Raw genomic sequence first — 27,350 nt, 5'->3', positions numbered from 1 at the left:
GGGGGAGTTTTAAGCATCAGAGTGAGAGCACACGTGTGTTTTTGTCACTGCTAAGAAGCTGGGGCCACTGGTATATGGATGACAAAACAGAGTGCTTCGACTGTGTGCTGTGCAGTGGATCCCTCGTTAGCTGAGATACTTCAGTAAAGATTCAAGTTGTTTTTCTATTCTTTCTTAGTTTTCTGGGGCACCGTTCTCTTGGTTCTCTTGCACCTCTCTTTACCAAAATCAAATTGGTATTATTGAAAGTAGTACTATTAAATTGGTACTGTTGAAGAGCTTTTATTAAATTTGGCAATATATATGATATATACACATACGTATGTGTATATATAAAGCCATATGGGGTAGTTGGTTTTTTACAATGGAGGAAAACTAAGGGTCAGAGAGGTCAAGGTCCCTGAGCTGGAAAAATTACAAGGGCAGAATTTAAACCCAGATCAGTCTGAATAAATCCATTTAACTTCTTCATTCTACCTAGCCTCATTCTAGAGAGTCATTGTAGTCACTTACATAGGTTCTATTCTCATCCTTTAGCTACACTCTGCATTCTTTCTAGGATGATCTCTATTACTCCTGGTTTTAGCTACAACCTATATATTGATAACCACCAAAATAAATGTTTATTGAAGGTGGTCTAAGTTTCAGAGGAATATTCTTACCTAGCTGCCTGTACCTCCAGGATGTTCCGTGGGTACATCGTACTACTGCAGATGTTCACAACTGAGCTTGTTATTTTTTACACACACGCTGCCCCAGTAATACTCATCTTGGTTAATGGTAGTCCTGGACATCCACATGTATATGCCGGAAGTCTCAGTTATCCTTCACCTAGGGTTATCCTCTCTACCTGACACCTCTTGGTCAAATCCTCCAAATGTCTCTTAAATTTATTATTTCCTTTGCAGTGCTATTATATAGTATTGTAGTTCAAGCTTTTTATTGTTTCTGACCTGGACTGTTATTGATAACATCCCTGTAACCAGTCTCCCAGCCTTTGATTTCTAATTTATTCTATTTAGTAAACTTCTCAAGTGCAAATTTGATCACCGTCCAAAATCACTTAGTAACATTCCACTGTCTGTAGTAAAGACTTAGAACCAGTGGCTCATGGGATTCACTTATAGAGTGTTTTGTTTGACCTCTGTGGGGTTGGCTTCATGTGACTGATTTATTTAATTATATTGGTAGACTGGGTGGTGAGATCCTTCTCATAGAGGGCACATTTGATTAGATAATTAGATAAAAACTGTAATTAGTATAAAAACTAGATAATTAGATAAAAACTGCTTGATAGTCTTTGCTTGTTGGGTAGTAGGTTATCCAGGCTATCTCTTGTTATTAATCTTAGTCTATAAGGAAATCTGTGTGAAGAAATGTAAAGGGAAAAAATCAGTTTTATTTCAAAGCATTTTTCAGTATTATTGTTTTGAAGTAATTTCTAGCCTTTTCTTTACTCTGATTGATTTATAAGATGGATATGCATTAGCATAGGTGACTTAAGGATTCCAATTTTAAAGAAAAATAATGATGCTCCTCCGCCACCTTTCCTGCTGCTACGTCTCTGTTTAGGCCCTGCGGGCCCTTGAAGTGGGGTACTTAAAGTATTACCTTGAGAGCTAATGACTCTTGAAATCCAGTAGGTGTTAGTATGGGAACAGTTCTGATAATGGATTTTTTTAAAGGTAGATTGAAATGCCTGATTTCTTAGAGGCTTCACAGTTACCTTAGGCTATTAGTTCTTGTTAGTTAATACTGTTGTGTTACTGCTGATACTCCAGAAAAGCAAAGGATACTTATCAATCACTTTGTTGCCAGAATAAATTATAAAAACATGTACTACTGCGTGAGTTAGACCTGAGCGGAACAGTCAGGTATTGACTGTGTGGTAGAGTATCGACTATTTAAAGAAATTATTGAAAGCTATTTTACTTTACGATTTCCTAGAATATATATCTTTATTAAAAAACAAATGTGTGGTTAATAAATCTGATTGTAAAATACTACAGTGACTTAGAAATTAAGAATGGCGTCTGAATCAAAGTGAAAAATTATGCTACTTACATTTTAAATCATATCTATAAATTATTTTAAAAGCTTCTCTATCAAGCTTAAACTGTCAAGAGTAGAAATCTGTAATGAGAAGAATATAGATGATGAAAGTTAGTGTAAAATTTATTCCATGCGGGAAAGAGAATAGTGACTTGTCCTATCAGATATAAAATGTATAAAGCTCCACTAAAACAGTGTATTGGCTGTGGAATATACACACAGATCTCTAGTGAATCCAGACTTCTGCAGATCTAGCAGCTACTCTTCAGAGTCAGCAAACTCCTACGCTGAGAAGTTTACACTTACTGTATAGGAATAAGGGGGCTGCTGTAGGCTTCTGAATAGGGAGTTGATATCCTGAAAGCAAAATTTTTAGGTAAATTGGATATGCCAGAAATGGGAAATAGAGATCAGTCATGAGAACGTTGCACATGATCCAAGCAGAGAGTCAACGGATGGCATTGAAAGTGAAAAGGAAATTAATGGGAGGAGGTGAGGAATAGTGTGAGAGGACAGGAGGACCAGCTGATTAAAGGAGGTAAATGGAAGGATGAGGTAAGTGATGCTAATGTTTTAGGTAGGATTACTGGGATGGCCATGGTACAGTGACCAGAAAAGGAATGGTTTGGAGCAAAGGGTCTTATAGAAAGGCACATGTAATGGTGCAGATATGACTAAGTTCCCCCTACTCAGCACTTTGCACTGTTGAAATGTTACATTTGTTTATGTTTTTATGTCCTACCAGATGGGTAAGCTCTCTGGGCAGAGACTACATTTTTGTTTTTCGTTTTTCTATCCTCAGTGCCTTGTCGTACCTGGCATGCAGTACGCACTTGGTCAGTACTTGCTGAATGAGAGTGGGAGACCTCGTGAGTTTTCTGGCCCAGCTCTGCCACTTAGTAGCTGATGGACCTTTGCCGAGTTCTTTAAGCTGTCTAAGCTGCAATTTTCTTACACGTAAAATGAGGATCCTAATAGTACCCCATATATCTACCTCCTAGTATTCAGCCAGCTGCAATGCTTACACCTGTCTCTGACACACGATAGGCGCTCCATAAGTGTCAGTGATTACTTTTATTTCCTGACATTCATGCTTTTATGATCTGCCTCCAGGCTGCTTTTCCAAGTTTGTGTTCTAATGTTAGCTTTTGCCATCCGTGCTGCTGGAACGTTACCCGTTTATTCATTTCGTAATTCGGAGAAGTATTTTTCGAGGACTGCCTGTCTGCCTGCCACTGTTCTGGACACTGTCTGCCAGACCTCACATTCTAGAGAGGAGGTGGATGTACCAAACCAGTAGACAAAGAAAAGAACAGGATTATTTCTCATTGTAGCAAGTGCTGTGAAGAAAACAGTTATGTATTAGATAGTTACTTCATTGGGGGTGGGAAGTGAAGGTTAGTTTGGTTTGGGGTCAGGTCAGGCCTGAGAGAGGTGTGTTTGAGCCGAGACCAGAGTGACAGAGGCCAGAGGTGAAATGCCCTACCCCAGGGAAGCTGTTTCAGGTGAAGCAGCCGTTTCTCTCCAGCTCCTGCTTCCGTCTCAGTCCTGTTCCCCTTTTCTCAGCTGGAAGGCGTAGTGGAAGCACAGCAGGAAATTATTAGGGTTACAGTGAGAATGGAAGGGAAAGCTAAATGATATTTTGAAGGAAATGGCTTTGTAACCAGTGGACAGAAGAGACTAAAATGTCACATGGGGCACCAAGGTTGTAAGCCCTGGAGTCCAGAGCTGGAAGTGAGTGAATGTGGGAGGGAACTTGTGTAAGTGGTGGCGGCCGTAGCGCTTTTTTCATTATTTTTCATCGTCTGCTAGGATTGTCAGTGGAGTTATGCAGTTGAAATTTTTGTTTTCTTTGCTTGCAGTTTCAGTTGTCTGAACATTCAGCAGACCTTTCAGTGAACGTGGGAAAGTGTGTGTTTTAATACAGAGATTTTGTGGTTGTTGCCTAAATACTTGTATTGTCAATAGCTATTTTCACCTTGGCAGAAGCCGTCAAATGAATAGTTTTAGGTGGTGAGCATTAGAGGCCTTGTGGTGAAATCTGGGATGGTGAAAAGTGATGCTTGAATATTACATGCCTTTGTACACATTTTATTTAATCTTAGAACTCTTTATTCATCTTAGTAGTTCTTAGAGTTCATCATAGTTATCAGTCTTTCTTTATAAAGCTGTTTACCCCTGGTAGACAAAGTGATCTTGAATCTGTCAGTTTTGCCCATACTTCTTACTGTCTGTAACAATCTATTGCATTTTCTTACCTACTGATTGTGATTTTTTTGTTTGTTTGTTTAAAAATGAAAAGTTATGTATTTAATGGTGATAAAATATAGAGAACTTTCTTGACTTTGATCTTTTAACCATTTTCTGTTTAATTCTTTGCAAAGTGAACTTGGCTTATTTAACAAGAAGAATCCGGGAATGAGCAAATTAGACTGTAGAGGGTTGACCCTTGGATAGGAGCTGTTGGGCTATAAGAGTATTGGAAAGTTTTAGAACAAAACCCCTGAGTTTTTTTAAGTGAGACTGTGGTAATAGGGTTTTTTTTTTTTTTTTTTTGCTACTCTAGAGGTCTTACTCTTTGTCTCTTAGGGCCTAGCAAAGGGAGTTGGGCTGGTAATTTTTATCTTTTTTAAAAATTATATTTCTAATTTATATATAATTAGTTTCTTTCGGATGTATTACTGAACTATTCTACAGTTGATTATAACCCTAAAATTATTGCTCTAAAGTTGCACGTTACTTGTTTTCCTACTGATTTTGACAGTGTCTATTGATATTGTATTTGTTTTTCAGGTATCTCAACACCCAGTTTATTAAAAAGAATAAATTGACAGAAGCTGACCTTCAGTATGGTTATGGTGGTGTAGATATGAATGAACCACTTATGGAAATAGGAGAGGTAGGACATTCTTTAAATGACTGGCAAACATAAGAGCGTTCTTATATACTGAGGAAATTTGACTCACTGTCCTTTTCTTAAGGACACTGAGTGGACTATCTTAAAATTGTCAAGATTTAAAACATCCTAGGGAATAATTCCCTGGCGGTCCAGTGGTTAAGACTCTGTGCTTCCAATGCAGGGGGACGTGGGTTCGATCCCTTGTCGGGGAACTAAGTTCCTGAAAGCTGCGTGGCCAAAGGGGGAAAAAAAAAATATCCTGAATGTTAAGTAAATGAAATACTGTTATGATTTCCTAAGAATCTTCAGATAGATGAGATGAACAGAAAAGATGTGATGAGTATTATTTTAATAGTTAAATTAATGATGGATGAATGACAGAAGGTTAATAGTTCTGCTGTATGAAAAATCTCATAAAAAGTATTTAGAAAATGTTGAGACTCTTATGGTTGAAAAGTGTGAAGGACATGGACTTAAAAGAGAACCTAAAAGAGAGGAAACACAAATTTGTGGGTGCAACAAATTTATTTTAACTTTAAAAAGTAATTAAAGAGGGCTTCCCTGGTGGCGCAGTGGTTGAGAGTCCGCCTGCCAATGCTGGGGACGTGGGTTCGTGCCCCGGTCCAGGAAGATCCCACATGCCGTGGAGCAGCTGGGCCCGTGAGCCATGGCCGCTGAGCCTGCACGTCCGGAGCCTGTGCTCCGCAATGGGAGAGGCCACAACAGTGAGAGGCCCGCGTACCGCAAAAAAAAAAAAACAAAGTAAAGAAATTCAGAGTAAAACAATAAAGTGTGCAGTTCAACCAATTCACTCAAATTTTTGAGGTACAGTTCAGATTTAAATGTGGAAAATTATAATAATATATAAAACATATACTGACTATGCAAGAAATACTCTGGTGTGGTGTTTTTTTAAAAATTTATTTATTTATTTTTGGCTGTGTTGGGTCTTCGTTTCTGTGCGAGAGCTTTCTCTAGTTGTGGCAAGCGGGGGCCACTCTTCATCGCAGTGCGTGGGCCTCTCACTGTCGTGGCCTCTCTTGTTGCGGAGCACAGGCTCCAGACGCGCAGGCTCAGTAGTTGTGGCTCATGGGCCTAGTTGCTCCGCGGCATGTGGGATCTTCCCAGACCAGGGATCGAACCCGTGTCCCCTGCATTAACAGGCAGATTCTCAAGCACTGCGCCACCAGGGAGGCCCTAGTGCAGTGTTTTTTTATTCATGTCGTACATATTTATCGAGTAGCCAGACATCGGGGATACAATGGTGAACAGACAGAAGGTCCGCTCTCCTCATGGGGAAGCAGATGCCAACAAAGTAGAGAAATTAATGTTAAATTTTGATGGGGGGCTTCCCTGGTGGCGCAGTGGTTGGGAGTCCGCCTGCCGATGCAGGGGACACGGGTTCGTGCCCCGGTCCGGAAGGATCCCACATGCCGCGGAGCGGCTGGGCCCGTGAGCCATGGCCGCTGAGCCTGCGCGTCCGGAGCCTGTGCTCTGCAGCGGGAGAGGCCACAACAGTGAGAGGCCTGTGTACCGCAAAAAAAAAAAATTTTGATGGGTGTCAGTGAAGGAAATAAACAACTAAGATGCAGCATTAGTAGAAATTTAAATTAGAATAACTCTTTTAGAAAGAAATTTATCAATCAAATTTATCAATAAATTTATCAATTTAAAGTAGACTTTAAAATGTGCAATACCTGTTGACCAGGTAATCCCACGTCTGGTAATTTGTACTGCAAAACTAATACAGAAAAAACAGTTTAAATGTTTAAAAGTATTCCTTGCAGTCATTAATAAGGGTGACTAATGGGCTAACAGTCTAAATTTCCAATATCCAATAAAAATCACACATAGAAGACTATATACAATATGATTTTGTTATGAAAGTAAGCAAAGGGATAAATTAGTAGAAAACAGTTAATAGAAGCATTAACAAAGGGGACAATGGTTTTTGAAAACATTTGGACACAACATTATATGTTTAATAGGAATAAAGCTGTAGAGGGGAAAGGATGTAGGGAAACAGATCAGTGGGAAATACCAGAATCTTAATAGCAGTTGCTTTAGTTTGTAGGATTATAAGTGAATGTTTTATTTTGTAATCGTTCCTTATCACTAACACTGTTGTGCCCACTCCTCTTCCCAGAGGAAATCACTATAAACAATTAGATTTATATCTTTTCAGAATTTTACCTGTGCATTTACATATAAATATATATATACATACATAATAGTTTTGACATTCGAGCATACATAAAATTCTGCAACTTGTATTTCTTGCCTTTTGTTTAACAAGTAGGGATATCAAATAATTATTAATTATTTATTAAACTATTCCCCTCAGTTTTCATTTTTTTGTTGTCACAAACAATACTGTGTGAGCATCATTGTTCATTTGTTCACTTATTAAATATTTTTTGAATCCCTCTGTGTGCTAGACACTGTACTATATGCTGGGAATATGGTAATGAGTAAAGTAAACAGAAATCTTACAATCATGGAGTTATATTTGTGTATATATCTGCTGGTACATGAGCAGAAATTTTCATGGAGTGAGTACCGGGAAGTGGATTTTCTGGGTCAAAGCACAGCCTGAACTTTGATAGCCCTGCCACCTTGCCTTTCAAAGGCTTTACCAGTTTGCCCTCCTGCTACAGCTATAAAATCCCATTTTCTTATGTATTATCTTCTTTGTGCTAATTAAAAAGAAAAAGAATGCAAAACCTGAAGATTGTTCCTTGTGGGAAAACAGATGCTTTTACTTATTTTTATAAAATTACCAGTGGATCAGAAAAAAGTTATCCCAGGGAAACAGTAGAGAGGCTGAAAACAGAATCATACCTGTGTGGATGCAGCTACGTTGGAAACAGGAGAAATCAATTTTTTTTTTTTTAGGAGCAATCAGTTTTTGATACTGGAATAACTTGTACTCTGTATGAGAAAAATTTATTGGAGTTTAAAGGCTTTCGTGTGAAGGCAAAACTTGAAAACTTTGGAAGGCAGCATAGGACGACACATAGCTCCTCAAGGTTGACCTTAGGGAGCGAAAGAGTTCTTAAAAGACACAAGAATGCAAACAATAACGGAAAAGATTGATAAATTTGAGCACATTAAAATATAATATATTTTTACTTAAAAAATGCTGTAAAGAAATTCAAAAGTCAAGTCACAAACTATGACAAAGTGCGATATGTAAAACTGTCAAGGGATTAATTTCCACGATATATAAAGAACTACGAGGTCGCATTGAGAACAAGACAAACATTAATGGAATAATGGGCAAAAGAGATGAATGGACAGTTTACAGAGAAAAAAGAAAACTGAAATGCACAAAAATCATAAAAAGATGCTCAGCCTTATTCAGGAAATTGCCAGTTAAAACGTGAAGGAGGTCCATTTTATGTCCATCACATTGGCAGAGTCTGACCAGAGCCTGGCAGTAGCAGTTGTTGTCAGGATGTTGGCTTCAAGTGTAAAGTGGAAAACCACTTGGCTTTGTTTAGTAAAGCTGCACGCGTGCCTGCTCCTGTCGGCCAGCGTCTCCACTCGTAGGTGTGTGTCAGGGAACCGCTTGCTTATGACCACCAGAAGGTGAATACAGACACAGCCGCAGTGTTCTCAGTGGCAAAAGCTGGGATCACAAACAGTGTCATCAGCAGTAGAAAGTAAAAGCTGATCATAGTGTCTTCATACAAGAGGATACTATATAGCAATGCCAGTGATTGAACTATAAACTCTATCAATTTGGTTGGATTTCAATAACAAAGTTACAGTTAAAAAATTATACATAAGAAATAAGATTAAAAGATAACAAAAAATAAATAAAATTTAAAAATAACAACAAACAAAACAAACCAAAACAAAAATCATACATAGAAGAGCATACAATGTGATTTTGTTATCAAGGTCAGAAACAGTCAACTTCAGGACTTCCCTGGTGGTCCAGTGGTTAGGACTCTGCGCTTCCATTGCAGGGGGCACAGGTTTGATACTTGGTTGAGGAACTAAGATCCCACATGCCACGTGGTGCGGCCAAAAAAAAAAAGAAATAGTCAACTTCAAAAATATCATATGGGGATAGTTACACACTTGGTAGAGCTGTAAGGAAGGGAATGATTTAACACAAAACGCAGGATAGTGATAATCTCTGAGGGGAAAGAAAGGAGGAGGACATTTGGGGCAACAGTAATGGTGAAGTCGTATTTCTTAAATTGTTGAATACAGATATGTTTATTTTATTATTCTTTAAATTAACTTTTATGTTTGTATGAGAGGTGTTATGATTTCAAAAACCAGCCAACAGCCAAATCACATTATTTTATTTAACATAACTCCTTTGTTTCCATTATAGTTTTGGTGTCTATAGCCCTTCCCTAATATTGGGCATTTAACAATCAATAAATTAAGGTTTTATAAAAATCAGTTATTTCTGTAAGATTTTCAATTAATGATAAAAGCTTAATTCTGGTGTTTGTACAAGTCTGATATGATAGTCATTGTCATTTTAAATTAGAAATTTATTTTCCTTATATTCAATTTTTATTTGAATTTTGAAGTAGAGTTACAAATACTTCATTTGATGGGTGTTTTTACTTTTAAAAGAAGTCTTGAACAAATGTTTAAATCAAATACTGAGTAATTCAGCCTTGATGATTTTCATTTTTCCTGGCAGCTAGCATTGGATATGTGGAGGAAATTGATGGTTGAACCACTTCAGACCATCCTCATCCGAATGCTGCTCCGAGAAATCAAAAAGTGAGTACTGACATTGATCTTCCTGAGTCAGTTTTAATTTGCTGTTTGAAATGGTCTAAAATAGTGAACGGTTGCATGGCTGTCAACTGCACATAGGCCTCATTTTACTGTAACAAGCCTCATTTTCCATTCTAATGCCAATATTTTAAAATCGTTTTATAATCTTTTGGTTTTGGGGGGCAGATTTCACTATGACCTAATATGCTTAGTAAATAAATAAGTCCCTGAAGGAAGTGACTTGTTTTGTAATCCTGAAACATCTTGGATCTTGTAGGCAGTGCTGAGTTGTTTGAACATATTCTCAGCTGAAACCCTGATGACAATAACCTACTCAGGAAAACAGATTCTTCCAGTTGTTGGTCACCTTAATAATCAGTTAACTTGTGAGGTAAATTTATGAGAAAAGGGCTTCCCACTGTCCTCATGGCCCAGAGTGGTTGACTCTTTTTTTTTTTTTTTTTTAACATCTTTATTGGGGTATAATTGCTTTACAATAGTGAGTGGTTGACTCTTTACCTAACTGCTGTGTGAATAATGTTTGGCACCAAGTAAGTTATCCTGTGGAGTCCAGAGTAGAACATTCTTGGTCAGCTCTGGCCTAGAAGATTCTTACTAGACCTCAGCTCTGGGGAATCCGAAACTGAAATCGCTCACACAGATAAATTTTAGGTGACTGGAACTACTGTGAAAGGAATGCTGTAGACCAGTGAATTGCTGTGTGATAATGGCCACTCCCTCTGAAACTGCTTTCATTAAGAAGACCCAAATATGGAGTTTTCTATGTGAGGAAAAAAGCAGAGCGTTGTTCTTACTATGGGGCTCCTAATAAGAAATAAGAGCTTAAGGAAAAAAGCCATAAAAGGAGAGACTATTTTAATAATTAATGTTAACACCAAATAGAAAATATGAGGTAGGAGTTAGTAACTTGGTTTTAAAAATTGTCACTCACACTTTTCATGATTCTACTGTTTCCAAAGGTGATGAGAGAGAGGAAAGTCAGTAGTGAAGCAGTAGGGTGGAACAGTTTTCTTCCTTCCTCTTTCTCCACTGAACTATGACTGACTAAAAGAACACGTCCAACGAGAGTTACAGGCTCTAGTATAATTTCCTTTGCTAAGAAATATTAGCTTTCTTCTTGACTTAGAATTCAGCTATTTTACATTAAAAGTATAATGAAAATGTTGTTATAATTTTCTAAATGCACTTTTAATGAAATGTCTCTTTTTTTTAAAAAAAAAGAATTTTATTTATTTATGGCTGTGTTGGGTCTTCGTTTCTGTGCGAGGGCTTTCTCTAGTTGTGGCAAGCGGGGGCCACTCTTCATCGCGGTGTGTGGGCCTCTCACTACCGCGGCCTCTCTTGTTGCGGAGCACAGGCTCCAGATGCGCAGACTCAGTAGTTGTGGCTCACAGGCCCAGTCGCTCCGTGGCATGTGGGGTCTTCCCAGACCAGGGCGCGAACCCGTGTCCCCTGCATTGGCAGGCAGACTCCCAACCACTGCACCACCAGGGAAGCCCCGAAATGTCTCTTTTAATATAATTTTGATCCAACCTAGTAAATTTTCCTTAAGTGTGATTGTTAGCTTGTTAAAAATGAATTTTATGAAAAATTAAAGAAAATATAACTGAGAAAAATAATACAACAGTAGGGTACTAATTCTGGAAAAGACATAGGGACTATATGTTTAGAGACATTAGGGCAACTTGTTTTGGTTTTGTTGTTAAAATCAGTTTCCATTAAAGTATTATTCAACATGCTTTACTAATATCTCATTTATTTTTTATGTCTACTCTGTTAGGTAGGTATTATCTTACATTTTACAGCTAAGGGTACTAAGGCTTAATAATAATAATAAAATATGGAAACTGTGTACCAAGCAGTGATCTAAAAACTTTACGTGTGAATCCCATTTAATCTTCACCCTAGGTGATTGGTACAGTTTACCATTTTACAGTTGTGTTGCTCTATTCAGCTCCCATCTTCTTAATTCCAGAGATTCAAATCTGGAATTTTTAACTCTAAATCCATTATGCCTGTCATTTCAATCCACAGAATGTTTCTTCCACTCCTGGCTCCAGTACTTAAGCTTAATGATGAATATATTTTGGTTTTATAATGCTTTGAGTATTCTAGTGTTTTCACACGTATTTTCTTTATTTGATCTCAAGGAGGCCAGGCAGGTTTTATTTATAAGTAAGCAAATTGAACTTCAATAAGGAAAAATGACTTACTGAACTTGATGTAGGTCGGAAAGAGACTCCATGTCTTTAAGCTTCCAATTTGGGTCTTTCTGCTACATTGCTTTAACATCTATTTACTCTTTGTCATGTGTGTGGACAGATAGGGTGACAATAAAGCATGATGAGAGAGTGGTAAATTGCCCAGAGCACTGGGAAAAGTAGATTGAAAAAGGTGAGATGAAGTGGAGAGGATTATACAGTGAAAAGATTTCAGAGCAAGGACAAATGACATGCCGGCAATCCCTAACAGACGTGGTTTTATTCCTGCCTAGATAGGTCTCCCTTAGTGCTAACATTATTTAATGTAGTCTGAGAGGTTATTTTTTATCATAATAGCCAAGAGTTACTAAAAGAAAAGATGTGTCTTTCCTAGTTCTTAAATATATTTAGTACTTGGTACACTGTTTACCCTTGGACGTCAACATTTTTTAGATACTGCTGCTTTAAAACTGTTCCCAGGGTTTTACGTTTGTTTAGCCCTGTGATTCTTAAGCACTTGTCCTTTAGCTAAAATGCTTGCTTCCACCACTCAGGTGCTTATCTGATACTATTGATACAGCTCTTTTCCTACAACTTGGGTTAGATAATCCCTACCTCAGTTAATTGTTCTTTATTTTACCCAAGTAATATACTTTTTCCATCTTTTCACTGTGTGCTCTTAGCTTCATCAGTAGATGAATTAATTTGGTTAGCACCTTTAGGAAAAGAGTAGTTCCTAATGTAACTTTGGTTGTGCAGAGGTATATTTTATGCTGCACCATCACCTTCATCTCTAGGAGTTTTTGTATAGAATCACACATAGAACTGTCCTTCATTTTCTTATTGTAAGAGAAATATACAGATCATAAAAATTCCCCAACTCACAGGTAGTGTGTTGATCTTCTTGGAAGATTTCACAAAGTTGAGGGCCATCTCAGCCTTGAAAGAGGTAAAGTTATCTGTCAAGCTAATGGAGGACTTTTTCTTGTGAAATCAAAATGTTCTGCTAAGTGAAAATTCTTACTAGGTATGAATGCTGAAATGCTCAGTAAACTGTAATACAATTTCATGACTTTTGAAAAAAGTTGTATTGGGTGGAGTGGGGTTTCTGTAGATCAGAAAAGACAGTCTAAAAAGGTCACAGGCAGGAAAACAAGACAGCAACATAAAGTGACGTAAAAGGCTAAACGACCATGTATCCTCTGCGTTTAAGGTACAGACTAGGTCCAGGCTCTTTTTTTGATTAATTGTATTCTATAAAGGTGGCTTCTTTTGAGGTATATAAACGCTACAGGAATAATCCCAGCTTCATGCATTTTAGAGAAACTGTTTCAGTGAAGATTTAAAAGTGGAATGTAGGTTGCAGAATTTTTTTGTTTGCTTAAGAGAGTCAATGAAACAATTGTTTAATTTTTTTTCATGGTATCATGAAATCTGTACACATAAAATTTAATTGATAATCCAAAAGTAAAAGTGCTCCTCCTATATAAGGAAGAAAGATACAAGTGATGTAGTCATAGGTTGTGTATCTGCATGTTTTTCACAGTGTCTGCTTCACTAAGGAAAGATAAAAGTAATTCTATTCATATAATAACTTGTCTTTTATAATAAAATAGTAGAATTGCCAATTGGGGCTTTCAGCGTAGTAACAACCTAACATTGTTTTTAATTTTAATAAATAAAATGCTGTAACTTTGTGGATCTAAATGTTACAGTGTAAGAATATGAAATTAGAGAGAAGAAAGTAGATACATTTTTAAATGCAGGTAAAAGGATTTGCTTAGATGCTTAAAGATACTGTAGAAAACATAGACTTTTTAATGCTAAATGGATTCAGAATTGCTTTCCTTTTTTCCAGTAGCTCCACAGTTAACTTTCTAGTGTCAAGTAGTCTTTGAACTACTTTGAAAAGTAGAAACTTTAAGTTTAAAAATTTTTTTTAAAATTTATTTTATTTATTTATTTTTGGCTGCATTGGGTCTTAGTTGCTGTGCACGGGCTTTCTCTCTAGTCGCGGTGAATTGGGTCTACTCTTCGTTGCGGTGGGCGGGCTTCTCATTGCAGTGGCTTCTCTTATTGCGGAGCACAGGCTCTAGGCGTGCGGGCTTCAGTAGTTGTGGTGCCTGGGCTCAGTAGTTGTGGCGCACAGGCTTAGTTGCTCCGTGGCCTGTGGGATTTTCCCGGATCAGGGCTCGAACCCATGTCCCTTGCATTGGCAGGTGGATTCTTAACCACTGTGCCACCAGAGAAACCCCAAAATAAAAACTATAAATAAAATTCTTTCTTCGCCTTTGAATTAGGAACAATCTATAACATAGGCTGCTATGGCTGATTTGTGTTTTCTCTGGCATGTTCATACGTTTGTTATTCTATTTCTTAACTGTTAAGAAATTATAGATTTCATTGAGGAAAAATATCTTGGATAAAAATAAAATTTAGGGCTTCCCTGGTGGCGCAGTGGTTGAGAGTTCGCCTGCCGATGCAGGGGTCACGGGTTAGTGTCCCGGTCCGGGAGGATCCCACATGCCGCAGAGTGGCTGGGCCTGTGAGCCATGGCCGCTGAGCCTGTGCGTCCAGAGCCTGTGCTCCGCAACGGGAGAGGCCACAACAGTGAGAAGCCCGCGTACAGCAAAAACAAACAAACAAACAAACAAAATAAATAAATAAAATTTAATGTAGTAGTTTTTATTCTTTTGTATCTCAGTTTCTGAGAGATGTTTTAAATTTCCCAGCTCATTTTAGATTTATGGATTTTCATCGGTGCCGTTGTTAGTTTTTGTTTTATGAATTTTGAGGCTCTGTTGTTAGTTGAATAAATACCAGGATTATTCTGTTCATGGTTAATTGTTTTTATTGTTATGTAGTAACTTTATCTATCTTGTGCTCTTTTTCCGTATTCTGTCACATATTAATATTGTTATAACAGTTTTCTTTTGGACTTTTGGGGATTTTGCTGTGTGTGTGTATCATTTAGTGTAAAATTAAATATAGATACAGGAGGCCATACAACACAAATGTACAGCTTAATGAATTATTATAAGGTGAATGTGCTTGTTACTGCCACCCAGGTTAAGGACTAGAACCATGCCAGCCTCCCCTGAGACCCTTGTGTGTGTCCCATCCCCTCCCTTTCTCCCATAGTAACCACTACCCAACTTTTGAGGCAATCACTTTCTTCTATTTCCTTATGGTTTTTTTTTTTTTTTTTTTTTTTTTGATACGCGGGCCTCTCACTGTTGTGGCCTCTCCCGTTGCGGAGCACAGGCTCCGGACGCGCAGGCTCAGCGGCCATGGCTCACGGGCCCAGCCGCTCCGCGGCATGTGGGATCTTCCCAGACCGGGGCACGAACCTGTGTCCCCTGCATCGGCAAGCAGACGCGCAACCACTGCGCCACCAGGGAAGCCCTCCTTATGGTTTTTTCACCCATGTGTGCATTCCTAGACTCTGTAGTTTAGTCTTGTCTATCCTAAAAAAACCTGCTCTAGACTGTGCCCAGACTGAGCTAGACTGAGCTAGACTGCGCCCAGACTGCGCCAGACTGCTCCAGACTGTACCCTGACTGCTCCCAGACTGCACCCAGACTGCCCCCAAACTGTGCCAAACTGCCCCCAGACTGCTCCAGACTGCACCCAGACTGCACCAAACTGCCCCCAGACTGCTCCAGACTGCACCCAGACTTCACCAGACTGCACCAAACTGCCCCCAGACTGCTCCAGACTGCACCCTGACTGCTCCCAGACTGCACCCAGACTGCCCCCAAACTGTGCCAAACTGCCCCCAGACTGCTCCAGACTGCACCCGGGCTGCGCCAGACTGCGCCCTGACTGCTCCCAGACTGCACTCAGACTGCCCCCAAACTGTGCCATACTGCCCCCAGACTGCTCCAGACTGCACCCAGACTGCACCAGACTGCGCCAAACTGCCCCCAGACTGCTCCAGACTGCACCAGACTGTGCCCAGACTTCTAATCTAACACATCTTTTAATCAATAGGTTTCTCCTCCATCCCTTTTTTTTTTTTAACTTGTAACTTATTTGTTCATGAATCCTAGCCATTTGATCTTTAGATTTTACCACTGTCTGGATTTTGGTGATTGCATGCATGAGGCCCATTTATACGTGTTTCTTTGTCCTCTGTTTCCTATAAATTGGCAGTTCAGTGTTTTACTCAGACTCAGGTTGGTTCTTGCCGGCAAAACCAAAGATATTTTGTTCTTTGGTAATGTCTGATTTTTCACTCTTTTTTTGATGTAAGCAGCCACTGATGCTAAATGCTGACATCTTTTAGTATATTGGGGTTTGTAAAAAAATGTCACCTTAATTCTGTCATTTGGTTTTCATTTTTTAACTTGAAAAATTTTATAAAAATATTCTTACCCTTATCTACTATTTGGTTATCATATAGGAAAGGTGAAATAACTGCTTGTTTCTTTTCTTTTCTTTACCGAGTTGTCAGGATAATGAGTTGGTTTGCTGTCATGTTCAAAAAGTGGCCAATTAGCTTTTTTTTTTCAACATACTGTGATGAAACTTATAGACTTAAATATATTTGACTTGTTCCTATTCATTGTCTAACTTTATTAAAGTTTAAATAGCCTCTCTTTGGTTAGTTGGTGCCAGAGCCTTTTTGAAGTGACCCTAGTCATCATTGATAACTTTCTTGCTATCTAGTATGTCAGTGTATTCCAGGCTTATCTTGTACATTTTCTTCCCCAGACCTGGTACCAGCTACTCAGTGAAAAACTTAGTTCCAAATACACAAATGACATGTACATGCATTCTTGAAAACCTTTGAGTGTTCCAGATCCTTTCCTCAATCTTCCTCTCCACAGAGGTAATCCCTGTTATCATTCGGTTAACTGTCTTTTCAAACCGTTTCCTATGAATTTTTATATCTATGTAGAGAAATAAATATGATACAGAATACAATACAGAATATTGTTCTGTTTTCTTAAGTATAGAATTTTTTCTTTTTTTCTAACTTCTGAAAATCATTTATGACGTACTTCTTTTAAAATTCAGTTTTATATCTTGATAATTTTTCTATGTTTGTACGTAGAGATCTTCCTCATTCTTCCTAAACTCTATATAATATTTGGTATGGCTCTACCTCATTTTTTAAACTCTTCTCCTAGTAATGTCTATTAGCTTGTTTCCACCTTTTCCATTACTACAACTCTGGGTTCTGTCATGCATAGGTGCAGATGTTTGGAGCCATAGAGTATGTGCATTTAGAATTAATGTTGCCCTCTGTAAAGTACCTGTTCTTCCAAAGGCACAGTATGGGAACCCATTTCTCTACTACTCATCAAGACTTGCCAGTCTGAAGGTGAACTGTTTCCTTGATTTTCCAGTGCCTCCTGAGGTGCTCTCGGGTTGGGGTCAAGCAGTCTGGGCACAGTCTGGTGCAGTCTGGCGCAGTCTGGGTGCAGTCTGGAGCAGCCTGGGGGCAGTCTAGCTCAGTCTGGGCTCAGTCTGGCGCAGCCTGGGGGTAGTCTGGGAGCAGTCAGGGTGCAGTCCGGAGCAGTCTGGTGCAATCTGGGAGCAGTTTGGCGCAGTTGGGAGCAGTCTGGAGCAGTTTGGCCGCAGTTTGGTGCAGTCTGGGGGCAGTTTGGTGCAATCTGGGAGCAGTCTGGGGGCAGTCTGGCCACAGTCTGGAGCAGTTTGGCTGCAGTCTGGGAGCAGTGTGGGTGCAGTCTGGCCGCAGTCTGGGTGCAGTCTGGCCACAGTCTGGAACAGTCTGGGCACAGTCTGGGGGCAGTCTGGCGCAGTCTGGAGCAGTCTGGGCGCAGGCACTTCCCTTCCTCGTGGCACCACACTCACTGCTCCTGCAGGGACACGCAGAGCAGCTAGTCTGCTGATGACCTTGCTGGTTTTGTGCCAGCCCGCTTTCAGTAACACCACTTCTTGCCTGTCCTCCTTCACTATCTTCCACCCCCTCCCTTTAGCAGTTCTTTCTCTTGTGCATTTTGGTCCGTAATTTTGTTTTTCTGTGCTGTCTAGTCTTCATTCTCTTTTTTTCAATTTCTACAGGTCCAAGGGCTACAGCCAACAATGGAGTGTTAAAAAGTATCCTTCCTGTCACTTCTCAGATTTGGAGTGAGAGCAGGAGGCTGCATTTAATTTGTTGGAACCATATTCTCATTTTAATCATAGGGGGTGAATGGGAGTTTCACCAAGAGATTAATTTACCCATTGTCGCATATCAGAATCAGGACTTTTGAGAGTTCCAACCTAACTTTTAAAGACCATCACAAACCTGGTCTGCTCTCTAAAATGCCTTGGTTTTAAAATCACAGTTAGTGCTTTTTTTGGTCTCTTAGCTTTCTTCTCCTCTCTAATTTATTGAAAATGCTTCCATTTTGCGCCTATCTGTACTTAAAATACTAGCTTATTGATGGTTTGCTCATGTACCAGGCACTGTGCTACATACTTTCTTGGATTATGCATAATCTTTACCATATCCTCGTGAGAGTACATACATTTCTTACCCCCACTTTACAGAAGGGGACATTTCTGAGTACTAAAGATTAATAAGCACCTGCACAAGGTGACATATTAATGCAGCCAGAACTTAAACCTAGGTAGTCTGACTCCAAAATCCTGGTCTTAGGGGCTGCAATAAACTATTCCTGTTAGTTCCCATCCTCCCAGCTGAGTGATTTCATTATGATTGTTGTAGGCATTTTCCACTTAGTTCTGTCAAGATCAAATAATAAGCCATATTCTAAAAATTCTTCATATTCTTTTCTCAAGGCTCGTCTCTTGGGATCACTGTTCTTAGATGTGACCAGAGCTTATTCAGATAACCAGCTTAGTCATTGCTTTTATATAGTACTAACTTAGCATCATTTCAGTTTATTTTCATTATCTGTCAGCCTAATAGAAATAAATTACAATGATTTTCTATTCTACCTTTTGTGCAGTTATCAAAGTGTATGGTGAATTGAATAATTATGCCTAAGAGTTGCTGAGTTCAGATGTTCTTCTTACAGGAGAGGACAACTTAGTTATTAAGCAGTAGGAATGTCGATGTTCTTTCTAGGCACTACCTTACCTGATTCCCGCTTCTCTGGGCCTTTTGGGGTCAGAAACAAATGGCAGGAGTGCTGAGAATAGCAGCAGTGGACGTTTTCCTGGTGCTGAGCAGGGACAGTAGGATTTGGTCATGAAAATAATTTTAGGTAACCTGATTTTCCAAATATTTAGATATTTCTCACTTGTGACTGATTTTCATTTGGTCCCAGACAAAGTTAAAAGGCAAAAAGTGATGCGCTCCAAATCAGTGGAATAGGTTATATCATTATTTCAGCAGATTTAATTTGGGCTTAAGAGGGAAGGTCAGCAGAGGAAAGGAGCTCACCATGTGTCACCTTGTATGAACTCATCGTTCTTATTAGTTCTTATATCAAAATGTAGACTTTGTAACTACATTTCTGTGACTGTCAGAAGGACTGTAGCCATATTAATTCAAGCACAACAAACTTTTCCCAGAATATCCAGATAATTAATGGGAGACAGAATGGGAGACAGATTAGAGGGAGGCAGAGGCAGGGAGGGACACTGATATATAAAGGTAATTGCCACAATACTTTTCTTAAATGTTAGAAAATCTTCATATCCCAGTACGAAAACCAGAAGATTTTACTAGGAAATGATGATAATATATTTTTCTGTTGCTTTCTTTGTAAAATAATTATTAATTCAAAGAAAAGAAATATTTTAAAGTGAGGTGGAAGATTACCATAGAAAGGTAAACCTTTGACTGTATAATGGTTTGATTTGAGCATTATTACTGGAGTCAGAAACTTCCAACATAGAGCCAGACCATTTTACTGTGGCTTTAGGCCCACTCTTATTTTTTTCCTATTTCATTTTCCTATTTCTGTAATTATAAAAGCCAAACTTCACCTTCATTTCTTATTGTGATTAAGACTTGCATCACAGTAGTACCCTTGACTAAGTAGGAACTTACCAAAATGTCACATGAATAATTGAGATGACTTTAGATCCCTTTGTAACTGTAACAGAATATAGAAATATTAAAACATATCTCACTAAATTTCTAAGTAGAGAAATACCTTTGTGCTTAAATGAAAGCAACTCAGTGGCTCTGGCAGACCTCTTAGAGAGAGAAAAACAGTTATTAGTCATTTCAATGAGCAATATATTGTATTAGTGTACCTTTGAGGAATGAGTCTCATCAGGTTACTGTAGGCATACTTGTGATGGTTCAAAGACTGCATTCTCAGACCACATCCTCTAGTAATAGAGTTTGTGGTGAGTGAAATTCAAATATTCTTAACCACTGGTATTTAAAGTCTTGAATTGATAGGCTCATAGCTACTCTATTAAAATTGAAGAAGTATCATCTTAGTGTCAACATAGTATCTTTAATTTTACAATTAAGCTTTTCTGTTGTTTATTGAAATGACATCTAATGTGTACATTAACTATCATAAATATTAACTCAGCTGCAATATGAAAAATCATTTTTAAGCATCGTGTGCATTGACCTTTAAAATGCTTTATACATAATGTGATTAGACCAATAGAATAAGCAGCCATATTGTGGCATACTTTGGTATATTCCCATAGATATTTGTATTCTCAAGAATGTTTTGTGTTATACCTTGTTTTAGTGATCGTGGTGGAGAAGACCCAAACCAGAAAGTAATCCATGGGGTTATTAACTCCTTTGTTCATGTTGAACAGTATAAGAAAAAATTCCCCTTAAAGGTAAAAAGCCTCCTTTAAAAACATAAATAATTAGACCTTTAATTTCTTAAGTTGCCTGTTCTAATTTTTTAAATATGATTTAATTGATTTATTTAGTTTTATCAGGAAATCTTTGAGTCTCCCTTCCTGACTGAAACAGGAGAGTATTACAAACAAGAAGCTTCAAATTTATTACAAGAATCAAACTGCTCACAGTATATGGAAAAGGTAAGAAAACATTATGTTAACTACATCATCTATTATATATCAGGCATGGTTTTATTTAATATTAGTTATCTTAGTTAATATATTTTTTTGATGGAAAAAGTTCTGTTTTTTTGATCATTACACTGAGTTATAGTTAATGTACAACACCTATTGATAAATCATTGTTCCTGCTATGGCATTTTCCATAGAAAAGGTGCTATTCCAGTTTTCATTGTGGTTGATGCTTTCTGATAAAATCCTGATTGCTGGATTTGCTTGTCTTTAAAATGAATATATATTCATATTCTTGGCAAAATAAACTATATTTTGTGCTTAGTAGATAAGGGAATAGGTTAAGTACAAAAGCTAAGGGTTGGGGTTTTTATCTTCCTCTAAAATGGAAGGAAAAAAATAGTAAAAATATAATAATTCTAGATACTTGGTCTTTTTGGTCTGTTAAGTTTGTGGAAGGCTGAGAAAAACCTCCACGAGAAATTTTAATCATTAAACCAACACATTGATAACCATATTTATAATTCCATGTATATTGTCTCAGTAAAAGAATAGTGAGATTATAAATTCAGTCATCAGATAAGATATGTTAGAAATTTTAACTAGATTGTTTCATCAGCAGTGTTGGATTTCAAGCATTTTATTATCAGATGATTTTTGTTAGTTTGTTTACCTTTAAGAAAGGTAAAATGGGGACTTCCCTGGTGGCGCAGTGGTTAAGACTCCACACTCCCAATGTAGGGGGCCTGGGTTCGATTCCTGGTCAGGGAACTAGATCCCACATGCATGCCACAACTAAGAGTTCACATGCTGCAACTAAGGAGCCCGCCTGCCGCGACTACGACCCAGTGCAACCAAATAAATATATAAATAAATATATATATATTTTTAAGAAAAGGTAAAATGTTTCAAGTGAAATAGCTGTAGTGAGGCTTCCATAGGCCATAGGTCAGGAAGTATCAGTACTTACTGATATGATACAATGGTGAATATTCCACAAAGCCCAGGTCCAGAAGTCTGAGTTGTTTAATTCTTTTCACGCTTTGTTACTCTTTAGCTCTGGGACCTTGAGGAAGTTATCTAGGACATTTTCCTCCGTTAAGTGCAGGCTACACTAAGCCAGTGGGTCTTAGCACTTAGCCCTTTTTACATCTTAGACTTTTGTTAAAGGTTCTAGATCCAATCCTGAGAAGTACACACAGAATATCAGGGATACATACTCTCCTCGTTTTATCTGGCTCTCAAAAACAGGCTGTTGGCAAACAATGGAAACAACCCAAATGCCTTTCAGGAGTTGAAAAGACAGGCAAAATGTGTATACATACAATGCAATATCATTCAGCCTTAAAAAGGAATAAAGTTCTGACACATGCTACAAGATGGATTAACTTTGAGAATATTATGTTGAGTGAAATAAGCCAGACACAAAAGGACAAACATCGTATGGTTCCACTTATATAAAATATCTAGAATAGACAAAATAATACAGAAAGTATTATAGATTAGAAGTTATTGGGAGGGGAGGATAGGGAGTTATAGCTTAGTGGTTGCACAGGTTCTGTTTGGTGTAATGAAAAAGGTTTGGAAATAGACAGTTGCACAACATTGTGAATATAATTAGTGCTACTGAATTGTACACTTAAAAATAGTTAAAATGACGAATTTTATGTTACATATATTTTACCACAATTTAAAAAAACTAATAATGTAATATACCAAAAACCACTGAATTGTATACTTTAAATGGGTGAATCATATGATATGTAAACTAGATCTCAAACTATTAAAAGGAAAGCTATTGGAGATTATATTTGGAAAATAACATTTATAAGAATAGGTTAATTAACAGACAATTCATATGGCCTTCCTACTTCCCTTTCTGTATCTTTCCTCTAGTTTTGGCTTTTTCTGCCAGCTACAGGTGGTTTATTTGAAGCCCTGCATTGAGGCACTCCAAACTTAATCTACTTTTTATTGATATGCACACTGCCCCCCGTTTTCATTATTTTATTTTTTTCCTATTCTCATCCTCCCTTGCCTCCCTCAGACCCACATTCTAATTTCTTTTTTATTTAGTTAATCCATAAGCAGGTTAAAGTCATGTTTGTATACTAAACATGGCTAGGTCTGTTTTTCTTTTGAGGTAGAAATTAGCCAGATTCTCTGGCTATTATCTTTATTATCTGGTTCTTGTTGATGTTAACCAGTGTATTGTTTGTACCTCAGTGTTTTTTTAATAGGATAAGCTTTAATAAAGATCTTGATTGAAATATTTGACTATGACTAAATTTCTTTTACTTAAAAAAAATTTAGTGGAATATTTAATGCGATAGTTTACTATCATGTACATACTGTTTGTTTTGTAAGATGAATCAGCATAAAGTAATTAGCTTAATCTACATGATCCAGTTGATGTAAATTACTTTTTTTTTTTTTTTTTTGTAAATTACTTTTTAGTTTGATAGTTAAATATTCATAAAGTGACCACCTATTCTGGTTTTTAATGATCTTTACCCATGTTTCCTATTGCATATAGGTTGTCTATATGTAGGATGATTGGGGTCAATAAATGAGGGCAAAATGCAGACCATTTAACTTTTCATAAGACCGTGCTGTTCATAAGACAGTGCTGAAATGTAGGTGACATCTAGCAGCTTAATAAAATTTTGAAATGACTTATGGAATGTGAGTTTAAATTAGTTATATAATTCTTAATTTGTAAGTTACTTTGCCATGTAAGTTACTTATTGATATTTTTGCCATGTAAGTTACTTATTGATATTACAGGTGTTTTCTCATAGTAGTTTCTGACTGTAAGAATATATTTCTAAAGGTTCTAGGTAGATTAAAAGATGAAGAAATTCGATGTCGAAAATACTTACATCCAAGTTCATATACTAAAGTAATTCATGAATGTCAGCAACGAATGGTAGCAGACCACTTACAGTTCTTACATGCAGAATGTCATAATATCATCCGACAAGAGAAAAAAAATGGTAAGTGATACCAAACATCAATGTGAATAGAAATTAAATTATAAACCCACTTTTTACATCATCTTCCAGCTACCTTAAACTTCCAACATATTTAAGTAATAGTCTCTAAAATATTCGATATGCCTTTTTACAGATATTATTAATCTATTTTAAAAGATTGTTTTGGAAAAGTGTATTTTCAAACTGTATTCTAAAGTCAAAAGAAAAACTGGGAAAATATGTTTGCACATTTTTAAAAATCACAGGGGCTAATTTCCTAAATACATTAAGTTTCTAGTAAATAAGAGGAGAAAAGACAAAGAACATGAAAATGAAATATAAATAGATTTTAAATATATGAAGATGCTCAGTCTCACTCAAAATAAGGGAAATACAAAATGAAAATACAATGAAATGTTAACAATAAGCAGTGAATAAAATGGAATTTTTTAGAAAAAAGCAATAAGGATTTTTAAATAGCGGGGAATAAATGTAACAAGATATGTGTCAGACCTACACAGAAAACTAAACATTCTTGAAAGCAACATTGATTTATAGATCCAGGGCAATCTTCTCAAAACCCAAGATTTTTTTTAAACTCTGAAACTCTGAAAGTTATACTTACTCTTCAAGACAATTTTGAAGAGCATGATGCGAAAACTGCGGGATAGCATGACTTGTAAAAACCACAGTAATTAGGAATATGAGGCGTTGGTGCAAGGATAGGCAAAGAGACCAATGGAATAAAATAAAAAGCCAAGAAATAACCCATACATATGTAGATACTTCATTTAAGACTAAGGCAGCCCTGCAGAGCAGTGGGTGAAGGATAGTGTTTTGAACACACAGCGCCAGGTCCGTTGGATATCCATGTGGGAAAAAAGCAAAATTTGATCTCTACCTCAAACACCATATACAAAATCGATCAATTCATTTTGGGCTTTTGATCTCAATGTAAAGCAGTAACACTTCCAGAAGATAATACAGGAGAATAATTTCATGACCTTGGAGGTAGAGAAAAATATTTTAAATAAGACACAGAAAGCACTAACCACAAGGAAAGATTGATCAAGTTGACTACTTTATCATTAAAAACTTTGGACCATTAAAAAACCATTAAGACCATTGGATCATCAAAATAGCATCACAATGACAGTCATAGGACAAAGGAGCCAAGAATACACAATGGGGAAAGGACAATCCCTTTAATAAATGTTTTTGAAAAAACTGGACAGCCACATGCAAAAGAATGAAACTGAACCACGGTCTTATATCCTACATAAAAATTAACTCAAAATGAATTAAACACTTGAACCTAAGACCTGAAGCCATAAAACTCCTAGAAAAAAACAAAGGCGATAAGCTCCTAGACATCCGTCTTGGTGATGATTTTTTGAATCTGACACCAAAAACAAAGGCAACAAAAGCAAAAATAAACAAGTGGGACTCCATCAAACTAAAAAGCTTCTGCACAGCAAAGGAAACCATCAGCAAAATGAAAAGGTGACCTACTGAATGGGAGAAAATATTTGCAAATCACTTATCTGATAAGGGGTTAATATTCCAAAATATATAAAAGACTCATACAACTCAATAGCAAAAAGACTGATTAAAAAATGAGAAGATCAGGGCTTCCCTGGTGGCGCAGTGGTTGAGAGTCCTCCTGCCGATGCAGGGGACACGGGTTTGTGCCCCGGTCTGGGAAGATCCCACATGCCACAGAGCGGTTAGGCCTGTGAGCCATGGCTGCTGAGCCTGCGCGTCCGGAGACTGTGCTCCGCATCGGGAGAGGCCCGCGTACCACAAAAAAGAAAAGAAAAGAAAAGATCTGAACAGACATTTTTCTAAAGAAGACTTACAGATGGTCAGCAGGTACATGAAAAGGTGCTCAACATTATTAATCATCAGGGAAATGCAACTCCAAACCCCAGTAAGATATCACCTCACACCTGTTAGCATGGCTGTTATCAAAAAGGCTAGAAATAACAAATGTTGGCTAGGATGTGAAGAAAAGGGAACCATCGTGTACAGTTGTGGGATAAAAATTAAAAATAAAACTATGATGTGATCTAGCAATTCTACTTCCGGGCATTTATCCAGAGAAAACAAAAACACCCCAAAAAATATATGAACCCTGTTCATATATGTTCATTGCAGCATTATTTACAATAACCAAAATAAGGAAACAACCTAAGTGTCCATTGATAGGTGAATGGATGAAAATACACACACACACACACACACACACACACACACACACACAGAAATATCAGTCAGCCATTAAAAAAAAAAAAATGAAATCTGCTATTTTGCAACAACATGGATCAACCTCGAGGGCATTGTGCTAAGTGAAATAAGTCAGACAGAGAAAGACAAATATCGTGTGATCTCACTCATACATGGAATCTAAAAAACAAAACGCATGAACTCATGGATATGGAAAAGAGCTTGGTGGATGCCAGAGTCAGTGGGGATGGCTGAAGGGAGTCAAAAGGTTTAATAACTTCCAGTTATTAAAAAAATAAGTCATGGGCATGTAATAATGTATAGCATGATGACTATAGGTAATAATACCATGTTGCATATTTGAAAGTTGCTAAGAGAGTAGATTTTAAAAGTTCTCGCAGATATCGTATAATAACGCTTATGTGTGTAATCTAGAAAAATGGTATAGATGATTTTATTTACAAAGCAGAAATAGAGACACAGAGGTATGGATACCAAGGGAGAAAGGGGTGTGGTGGGAGGAATTGGGAGACTGGGATTGACACATATACATTATTGATACTATGTATAAAATAGACAACTAATGAGAACCTACTGCATAGCACAGGGAACTCTACCTAATGCACTGTGGTAACCTAAATGGGAGGGAAGTCCCAAAGGGGGGAGATATCTGTATGTGTATGGCTGATTCATTTCTTGTGCAGTGGAGGCTAACACAACATTGTAAAGCAACCATACTCCAATAAAAATTAATAAAAAAATAAAAGTAAAAAGTTCTCATCACAAGAAAAAAGTTGTAAATATGTATGGTGACAGATGTTAACTCGACAGATTGTGGTGATCAGTCTGCAGTGTATACCAATATCATTGTGTTATAAACCTGAAACTAACATATGTCAATTATAACTCAAAAAGAAAAAAAAAAGGCTGTCATACGGTTATATATTTGCAATCCCTGAAAAAGGTTTATGTCCAAAATATAAAATAGTCAAGAAGTTTGAACAGGCACTGCAGAATAGAGGTTATCCAAATGGCCAATAAACATATAAAAAGGCTCTCAATCTCACTAAAACAGAGGAATGCAAATTAAAACCAAACTAAGGTATCAGTACTTAGTCACATTTTGATATAAAATGAAAAAGACTGAAAATAATAAGTGTGTGGAAGTATATAGAGTAACAGGAACTTGTTATATGTTGGACCTAGAGTATAAATCAACAAAACCACCTTGAAGCACTGCCAGTGAGTGACTGCTAATGCTGAGCAAACACATCTCTTGCGGTCCAG

The 27,350-nt window shown here is 37.5% G+C and overlaps 1 protein-coding gene across 3 annotated transcripts in view; it reads left to right on the top strand.

Annotated features, from left to right (window-relative positions):
- Positions 1–27,350, top strand: part of CUL2 (cullin 2) — an 82,250-nt gene that overhangs the window by 32,619 nt on the left and 22,281 nt on the right. For all 3 annotated transcript variants that reach the window (XM_032623723.1, XM_032623722.1, XM_032623720.1), the window contains exons 5-9: positions 4,846–4,951; positions 9,624–9,706; positions 20,568–20,664; positions 20,761–20,871; positions 23,696–23,858. In XM_032623723.1, the coding sequence (XP_032479614.1) occupies positions 4,846–4,951; positions 9,624–9,706; positions 20,568–20,664; positions 20,761–20,871; positions 23,696–23,858 (560 nt within the window). The remainder of the gene's footprint in view (positions 1–4,845; positions 4,952–9,623; positions 9,707–20,567; positions 20,665–20,760; positions 20,872–23,695; positions 23,859–27,350) is intronic.

The sequence above is a fragment of the Phocoena sinus genome, chromosome 2 (genome assembly GCF_008692025.1).
Source record: "Phocoena sinus isolate mPhoSin1 chromosome 2, mPhoSin1.pri, whole genome shotgun sequence".
NCBI classification, from domain to species: Eukaryota; Metazoa; Chordata; class Mammalia; order Artiodactyla; family Phocoenidae; genus Phocoena; species Phocoena sinus.
This window is presented reverse-complemented; position numbering and strand designations above follow the sequence as displayed.